This window comes from Salvelinus alpinus, chromosome 21, assembly GCF_045679555.1.
Source record: "Salvelinus alpinus chromosome 21, SLU_Salpinus.1, whole genome shotgun sequence".
NCBI lineage: Eukaryota > Metazoa > Chordata > Actinopteri > Salmoniformes > Salmonidae > Salvelinus > Salvelinus alpinus.
Genome location: NC_092106.1, coordinates 1,903,655 through 1,913,474, shown reverse-complemented (window position 1 = coordinate 1,913,474; position 9,820 = coordinate 1,903,655). Strand labels below are relative to the sequence as shown.

The following is a 9,820-nucleotide window of genomic DNA, read 5'->3' as shown; positions in this document are numbered from 1 at the left end:
ATTAAACATTTGCATTTAAAGTCTAACTTTTTAATGTATATAAACGAAGTGCGTATAAATCGAACCATTCTAAAGGAATACAATCTGAACAGCATAATAGAATATTGCACCATATCAAAGAAAAATAAATAACAATTTGAAAAACTGCAGCATCCCACAAATTGAAATAAATGTAAAAAAGAAGGATGCTATTACACATGTGCATTTAAAGTAACACTTTTTTAATGTATATAAACAAAGTGCATATAAATGTAACAATTCAAAACGAATACAATCTGAACAACATAATAATAGAAAAGTAGACAGAGGCCTTGTTCTTCCACCAGCTCAGAGGATCTGCAGATGTTTGGAGGAGGGGCTCCTCCAAATAGGATCGGACCTCCATTATGGCATCTACTGAGGGATTCTTTTGTGCTGCATCCCCAGTTGCTCTCTCGTAAAACAGCATCCAAACAGCAGTGGCACTACTGCTGGTGCTTCTGCTCCATTTGATCCCCCTTCTTCCTGTTGCCCTGGTGCCTGAGCCAGCTGACTGCTGGGGCTGTCCCTCCCTGAGGCTGAGGTTATTCTTTGAAGAGCCTCATCAATCGCTCTGGCATCACTGAAGGCTAACTTCTTAAACCTGGGGTCAAGTGCAGCGGTTTCTGATAGCATGTGATTATATTCCATTCTGTGGAACTTTCTGTCCATTGATGAACATAGGGGGTCCATCAACTCTGTCACATGTCCTGTGGTTACATTTGCTTCTCTCTGGCGGCTGGCTGTGATTCGCTGCAGACCCTTACACAGGAGTATCATGTTTGAGGCTGTCACATTGCTGAAAAGAGAGAACAGTAACTTATTAGTTCAGGTTCATGTTTTGTCTACTGATACTACATTCTCATCTACTGCTCATATACATATATAATACTGGATTAAATAATGATGAAGTAATAACTGCTGACTGTACCTCTCTCCACTGATCTCCACAGTGACCTGCTCAAAGGGTTCCAGGACTCTGCACACCTCCACCACCACCTCCCATTTTTCTTGGGTCAGAGCATCAACAGGTGCATTGACAATGGCCAGGGTAGAGATGATGACATCCTTTGACTCAAGAAACCGCTTCAACATATAAAATGTTGAATTCCACCTTGTAGTGCAGTCTTGTTTAGGCCTCAGCTCAGGCATCCCCATCCGGCGTTGTGTAGACTTTAGTTTTTCAGCACCTACTGTGTTCCTGTGGAAGTATTCCACAGCTGCTTTCACTTTGTCCACAGTGGGCTTCATCACCTTCAGAGCATCTCTTACAATCAGGTTGATTGTGTGGGTAAGACATGGATGATTAGTCCATTTGAAAATGTTCATGGCTTTGGTGATGTTAGCTGCATTGTCGCTAACACAACAGGCCACTTTTCCATCTACTTGCCATTCTCTGGCCACTCTCAACAGTTCCTCTGCCAAGTTCTCTGAGGTGTGTCTGTCGCTGAACTCAAAGCAGTCCAGAAGACAGCTAGAAAAGTCTTCAATGAAGTGACATGTAAACGACATGTAAGAAGAATTGGTTACCCTTGATGTCCAGCAGTCAGTGGTAAGGCAAACTGCAGTAGCTTTTTGGACTCTTTCCCGCACCGAAGCCTGTGTGCTCTCGTATGGTTGTGGAATAAGTGATTTTGAAAGGGTTTTCCTGCTTGGAATTGTGTAGATTGGATTTAGACTATTGCTATAATTTCTAAAACCTCTGTCCTCTACGATCGAAAATGGCTGGAAATTGGTGGCAATTATTTTAGCCAATGCAATATCAATTTGGCCTTGTTTTGCTACAGACAGACTTTGGCATAAACTGGTCCATAGAAGACTGCGTTGCTGTGGGTCGCGGAGTAGGCCTACTTGACTGAGTGGATACATCTCCACGTGTGGAGGTGCTGGCTCCACCACTATCACTAGCAGGCCTGCTAGTTTCTCGAAGCTCCGCTACAGCTAGCTTCACAGTTGGGTGCACAGTTTGCATATGCCGGTGTAGGTTATGCGTAGAACCGGAGTTATGAGATTTTGTTTTGGTAAATTCTACACTGTGCTCTAACATTGCCTACATTATTAAAATGCATCCAAATGCTACTGTGCTTCCGAATCAATTTCCAGCTGTTGTTAACACAGCTGTCCTTCCTCTCTCTCCTCGGCTGTTAAGTGTGTGACTGAGTGAGTTGGCTCAGCCCTCCCTCACGCATCTTTGGTTCATTGGTTGACACTGAGTGTCTGATTGACAGGAACAACAGATGAGGCTGTTAGTCTGAGCAGACAGTCAGAACAAATGTGCGCTTGAGCATTTAGGCCTATATTATTATTTTTATTTTTTTCGTTCTTTGAATTAGTTAATTCTATTCATTTAAATCTTTTGATTATTCATATCTTAATTTTTGTTATATTTTTATAAATAGATTTGGCTCTTCTGATATGCGAGCCGGCTCCAAACGTTCACCTACAAGAGCCGGCTTTTAGAGCCGACTCGTTCGCGAACGACCCATCACTAGCGCGTGATCAACACATACTTCTTCAGCTGTCACTTTATTGCATTATTTTGCACGTTTTCACACAACATAAGAATCAAAGTAGATAAATAAGTATGTGTCTTGTAATATTACGAGGAAAAGAACTATAAAACATAGAATGTTACAATGGTGACCGGAATAAACTACCAAGTGTGCTGCTAGGCTAACAAACAAGCAAAAAATATACTTAAGTTATACTACTGACCTTTTATGGACCATAAATATAGCTAGCAAATTTCAACACGTTGCTGCGGCAGGGTAGCCTAGTGGTTAGAGTGTTGGGCTAGTAACCGAAAGGTTGCAAGTTCAAATCCCTGAGCTGACAAGGTACAAATCTGACGTTCTGCCCCTGAACAAGGCAGACGCACCTCTGTTCCTAGGCCGTCATTGAAAATAAGAATTTGTTCTTAACTGACTTGCCTAGTTAAATAAAGGTAAAATAAAAAGATGTTCTGTGAAGACACATAAGAACTCTAGCTAGCTATGCATTTGTTGATTGTTTTTAGCATTTTGCCCAGGATATTTGCTAACACAAAAATGTGTCACACAGTTAGTTAACGGTAGTAGCTAGCTAGCTAGGGAATATCACATATAGAACAATGTACTACAAACCGCTCGGCTGATTTCGCTCGAATTCAGTGTTCACAGACCATCAGGATGTCGGTTCTTTTGTCTGGGGTAGAGCTGCTCAGACTGTACAGTGCTGCAGGACTGTGCTGATCAGCTGTCAGTGTTGGGTCACATCATGCCCGACACCTACAGGAGTCGTCCAGAAGGTGATATGGTATTATCTATCTGATTATCCTCAACTAACAGTATATGGGCAGCTAATGTCAGTGGGCTTTTTCAAGCGACAATGAGTCTCTGTTATGCTGGTGAATGAGGACCCAAAAGCGACTTAAGAGAAACAGAGTCTTTAATCCAGTCTTAAACAAACAATGATACTCCTGGATATTATCATAGGAAAATCCAAAACAGGAAACTGAAATCCTCTCGTCAGTAGAGAGGAACGACTGGAGACGCGACCACAGACTGCAGGTCGCTTCAGGAAGGCACAGGCCGTAGCTGACATAGACACCTGCTCACACGCAGCATCTGAAGAAGGCAAAAACACGACAGGGCGGAACAAGGACACAGAACAGCAAACATCAAACAAGAATCCGACAAGGACAGAAGCGGAAAACAGAGGGAGAAATAGGGACTCGAATCAGAGGGCAAAATAGGGGACAGGTGTGAAAGAGTAAATGAGGTAGTTAGGAGAATGAGAAACAGCTGGGAGCAGGAACGGAACGATAGAGAGAGAGAGCGAGAGAGGGAGAGAGGGAGGGGGAGAGAGAGGGATAAAAAGAGGGAAAGAACCTAATAAGACCAGCAGAGGGAAGCACAGGGACAAGACATGATGATCAATGACAAAACATGACAGTCTCTTTAGCTAATGAATGGTAGGTTTGCTTTCTAAGCTGTAATTTTCTCCTATTCATCCCCTATTAATCTGTTTTTGTGGAAGGTTGTGTCAGCCGACATTGGACAGGTCCTTGAACAGCAGAAAGGGGAAGAGCAGAACCTGAAAGTAGCCAGTCAGTTTCAGAGAGTCTGGGGGTTGCATCACTGCCTTGCGGACTGATGCAACCAGTCAGGATGCTCTCGATGGTGCAGCTGTAGAACCTTTTGAGCATCTGAGGACCCATGGCAAATCTTTTCAGTCTCCTGAGGGGGAATAGGCTTTGTCATGCCCTCTTCACGACTGTCTTGGTGTGTTTGGACCGTGATAGTTTGTTGGTGATGTAGACACCAAGGAACTTGAAGCTCTCAACCTGCTCCACTACAGCCCCGTCGATGAGAATGGGGGTATACTCGGTCCTCCTTTTCCTGTAGTCCACAATCATCTCCTTTGTCTTGATCACGTTGAGGGAGAGGTTGTTATCCTGGCATCACATGGCCAGGTCTCTGACCTCCTCCCTATAGGCTGTCTCATCGTTATTGGTGATCAGGCCTACCACTGTTGTGATGTCGGCAAACTTAATGATGGTGTTGGAGTTGTGCCTGGCCATGCAGTCATGGGTGAACAGGGAGTACAGTAGGGGACTGAGCACGCACCCCTGAGGGCCCCCCATGTTGAGAATCAGCGTGGCAGATGTGTTGTTACCTACCCTTACCACCTGGGGGCGGCCCGTCAGGAAGTCTTAGATCCAGCTGCAGAGGGAGGTGTTTAGTTCCAGGGTACTTAGCTTAGTGATGAGCTTTGAGGGCACTATGGTGTTGAACGCTGAGCTGTAGTCAATGAATAGCATTCTCACATAGGTGTTCCTTTTGTCCAGGTGGGAAAGGGCAGTGTGGAGTGCAATGATTGCATCATCTGCGGATCTGTTGGGGCAGTATGCAAATTGGAGTGGGTCTAGGGCTTCTGGGATAATGGTGTTGATGTGAGCCATGACCAGCATTTCAAAGCACTTCATGGCTACAGATGTGAGTGCTATGGGCCGGTGGTCCTTTGGGCAGGTTACCTTAGTGTTCTTGGGCACAGGGACTATGGTGGTCTGCTTGAAACATATTGGTATTAAAGACCCAGTCAGGGACATGTTGAAAATGTCAGTGAAGACACTTGCCAGTTGGTCAGCGCACGCTCTGAGTACACGTCCTGGTAATCCGTCTGGCCCCGCGGCCTTGTGAATGTTGACCTGTTTAAAGGTCTTACTCACATCGGCTACGGAGAGCGTGATCACACAGTCATCTGGAACAGCTGATGCTCTCATGCATGCTTCAGTGTTGATTGCGAGCATAGAAGTAATTTAGCTCGTCTGTTAGGCTTGTGTAACTGGGCAGCTCGTGGCTGTGCTTCCCTTTGTAGTGTGTAATAGTTTGTAAGTCATGCCACATCCAAAGAGCGTTGGAGCTGGTGTAGTACAATTCGATCTTAATCCTGAATTGACGCTTTGCCAGTTTGATGGTTTGTCTGAGGGCATAGTGGGATTTCTTATAAGCATCCGGGTTAGAGTCCCGATCCTTGAAAGCGGCAGCCCTTTAGCTCAGTGCGGATGTTTCCTGTAATCCATGGCTTCTGTTTGGAGTTTGTGCGTACGGTCACTGTCGGAACGACGTCATCGATGCACTGATTGATGAACCCAGTGACTGGTGTGGTGTACACCTCAATGCCATCGGAAGAATCCCGGAACATATTCCAGTCTGTGCTAGCAAAACAGTCCTGTAGCTTAGCATCTGCGTCATCTGACCACTTCCTTATTGACCGAGTCACTGGTGCTTCCTGCTTTAGTTTTTGCTTGTAAGCAGGAATCAGGAGAATATAATTATGGTCAGATTTGCCAAATGGAGGGCGAGGAAGAGCTTTGTACGCGTCTCTGTGTGTGGAGTATAAGTGGTCCAGAGTTATTGTCCCTCTGGTTGCACATGCTGGTAGAAATGAGGTAAAACAGATTTAAGTTTCTCTGCATTAAAGCCCCCGGCCACTAGGAGCGTCACCTCTGGATGAAAGGAAAAGGGGATACCAAGTCAGTTGTACAACTGAATGCCTTCAACTGAAATGTGTCTACCACATTTAACCCAACCCCTCTGAATCACAGAGGTGCGGGGGGCTGCCTTAATCAACACCCACGTCTTCGACGCCCAGGGAACAGTGGTTTAACTGCCTTGCTCAGGGGCAGAACGACAGATTTTTACCTTGTCAGCTCGGGGATTTGATCCAGCTAACTTTCGGTTACTGGCACAACGCAGAGGCCATATCACCATAAATGCTGCACAGCCAATGCAGACATCAGATTAACCATGAAGAGCCTTTAAGTCTTCTGTCTGTGGTGGTCTGTCTGGTGGTACGTGTTCGTCACTGTCACCGACCGGGTAGGAAACATTTTGTAGAAAGTTCTTCCAGATGCTAGCTAGTTTGCAACGTTGCTGAACATTGAAGATAAAATGCTCTATACACAAATTATACAGCGGGTGGGTCTAATCCTGAATGCTGATTGGTTAAAAGAGCATTCCAGGTATCTATTCCACAAATGATCAAATTAACTCTGACGTTAAAATGCCTGTTCCATCTGACTGTGCAATCCACTGTCTCATCAGCCCAGCCAGGCACTTTATATTCACTATAAAAAGCATCTAGACATTCTCACATTTATTTTAGACTAACATTTAGTTTAACAGTGGAGATTTGTATAAACCTCGCTGTATGTCTCTCCGACATTTGCAACATTGTTTCAATATTCAATATCCTTCTGTCCCACAGTAATGAACGTGTCGGGACGAGACAGAAAGGCAGGCAGGCAACGTTTCTCAGCTGGTCGAAATCATGAATCAGCTGGCATCATTTTTATGGATATATACAAAGAAATGTCAATTGAATAAAGGTAAACTAAAACGAAGTACAGCTAGTTTGCAGTCTTTCCAGCTTCAGTTTGAAAATATTGTGTTCGATGTGGGGCGGCAGGTAGCCAAGTGGTTAGAGCATTGGGCCAGTAACCGAAAGGTTGCTGGATCGAATCCCCGAGCTGACAAGGTCTGTCGTTCCGCCCACGAACAAGGCAGTTCCCCGGTAGTCCGTCAGCGTAAATAAGAAATTGTTCTTAACTGACTAGTTAAATAAAGGTTTTAAAAATGTGTTGTTGGGTAGCTCACCTGTACGACGAGAGCATCCAAATAAATGTCACTTGAAAACAGCTTAAACATTCTGGCTGCACTGTTTTATGTGACTGTAAGTTAGCCATAGTTGGCTAGCTAGTAGGCAATAAGAATGTTGCCAGCCAGTATGGCAATGGAACATTTAGAACGAACGACTGGTTCGTGTCTCTGGCAACCGAACCGATAGTAGGAACGACCAGCCGGTTTGGGTAGCAACCCTAGATTTGTGTCGGGACTATATCTTGTTTGCTAGCTAGCCAACTACGGCTAACTTACAGTCACGTCAAAGTATGAAATAGTATGAATTAATTCATAAAAATAAAGCTTTAAATGAAAATATGTCACTCATTATTTGAATATGTTGGTAACCCATTTTATAAAACAGATAATGCCCTCGGAAGCCGGTGTTAGCAGGATATATTGGCACGGTTTGCCAGACAAGACGAATATATCATCCAAACACCGGCTTCGAGGGCATTATCCCTTAAATAGTCGATGAAGGCATTACAGCTCCTCTGCGTCAACACTAATTTACTAAAGAAAAGAGACGTTTTGGCATGTCTACCTACAGGTTATGGTAAACGTTTAGTGTATCAACTGTGGCCGGCAGTCTGCGATTTATTGAATATTAAAGTGAAGAAATCATTGGTAATGGTAGTTTCTCAGATGTCAATAACCGAGGATCAGGTTCGTGTTCTGAACTCTCAAGGGATCGCCGCCGCATACGCTGGTCAAAGTGAGATGGAGGATGAGAAAATTGTGAAGGGTGAACACACGATTGTCTTCGGGACTGCTGAAACGGTTGTTGGCGATGCCTACTTCATCGTCATTGTTCCGCGAGCGTCTCATAGGAATAGCTGTTGACGAGGGCCACAACGTGCTAAAACGGTGAGTTACAGTGCCTTTGGAAATTATTCAGACCCCTTGACTTTTCCCACATGTTGTTACGTTACAGCCTTAATCTAAACTGGATAACATGTATTAATAAAAAACATAAATACCGTATTTACATAAGTATTCAGAACATTTGCTCGGGTGCATCATGTTTCCATTGATCATCCTTGAGATGTTTCTACAACTTGATTGGAGTCCACCTGAGGTAAATTCAATTGATTGGACATGATTTGGAAAGACACACACCTGTCTATATAAGGTCCCATAGTTGACAGGGCATGTCAGTGCAAAAACCAAGCCATGAGGTCGAAGGAATTTTCGTCTGTAGAACGCCGAGACAGGATTGTGTCGAGGCACAGATCTGGGAAAGGGTACCAAAACCTTTCTGCAACATTGAAGGGCTGTCATGTGCACAAAGTCAGTGTTTTTATAGCAATGATCAACAACCAGTTTGACAGAGCTTGAAGAATTTTGAAAAGAATAATGGGCAAATATTGTATAATCCAGGTGTGCAAAGCTCTTAGAGACTTACATGCTGACTACACCGGGCACGTTGATTTTGACCATCCACACAAGACCCAATAAGGACACGCAGGTTGAAATATCAAAATGAACTCTGTTCATTTGGGGACAGGTCGAAACATGAAATATTCATAGTGTCATGACGCTGGCCTGGGGGTAGGTTTATGTCAGTCATAAATACCTCTCCCCCCTTTTCTCCTCTCTCTACCCTACTGATGTGACTATTGAAAATCCCTTGGTTAACATAGAGATTCTGGGAACATCAGAAGGTGGGGGGAAATTAACCATATTTTGGTAATCCAACCAGTTGAACATATGCGATTTAAAATTAAGCAGCAGCAGCTGAAAAGATGAGCTCCTACAAATATTGAAATTTAAATGTTTTTTTTAGAGTAAAGTACATCGAAAAAAATCAAAAGAAAACTGCAAACTGAATAGGAGACCAAACAAGCAGCAAACAAAGAAGAAAGGCTTTTGAAAAAGTAACAATTTTTCATAAAATTATACCGTTTTCTTAGCTAGCTAAGTTGTTTACCTGTTGCTAGGCAGTTGCTAGGGACATTCCTGAAAGAAGCTAGCTAGCTAACAAGGAGTGTCTAGTTGGCAGAAGAGAAGAAGGGACAAAGAAGGGACAAAGTGGGACAAAATAAGGACAGAAGAAAAGGGAAAGGGGACATTAAGGTGAAGCAGTCCTCTAAAGACACAAAAGACAATAATACAAGAAACAACACTTCTATTGCCTCTCCCTCTACGATACGCACTTCCGGTTTGGTTTGGAGCGAGTAGTTGCATTCCACTTTGCTCCACAGGTAGTATTACAGGTAGTATTACATTTCATTTCATTACAGTACAACAGTTTGATTTGTTTGATCTTAGCTGGCTACATAGCCGTCTTTGTATCCAAGATAATTGTGTAGTCTAGAGTAATTGTCGAGGTTACCTAGCCAGTTAGAGGTTACCTAGCCAGCTACACTTTCAAACAAAGTCAACAACGCAGCCACTGCTAGCTAGCCTATTTCACCAGCCAGCAGTACTATATCATTTTAGTCAATAAGATTTTTTGCAACGTAAGCTTAACTTTCTGAACATTCGAGACGTGTAGTCCACTTGTCATTCCAATCTCCTTTGCATTAGCGTAGCCTCTTCTGTAGCCTGTCAACTATGTGTCTGTCTATCCCTGTTCTCTCCTCTCTGCACAGACCATACAAACGCTTCACACCGCGTGGCCGCTGCTACTCTAACCT

At 43.8% G+C, this 9,820-nt stretch overlaps 1 protein-coding gene across 1 annotated transcript; it reads right to left on the bottom strand.

The window, feature by feature from the left end:
- Positions 1–23: 23 nt before the first annotated feature.
- On the bottom strand, positions 24–2,781 carry LOC139547571 (E3 SUMO-protein ligase ZBED1-like). The gene is made up of 2 exons (XM_071356490.1): positions 950–2,781; positions 24–817 (listed from the first exon to the last, which is right to left on the bottom strand). The coding sequence occupies exons 1-2, from the start codon at positions 1,885–1,887 to the stop codon at positions 394–396; spliced, it is 1,362 nt and encodes a 453-aa protein (XP_071212591.1). The 5' UTR covers positions 1,888–2,781; the 3' UTR covers positions 24–393.
- Between the last annotated feature and the right edge of the window lie 7,039 nt (positions 2,782–9,820).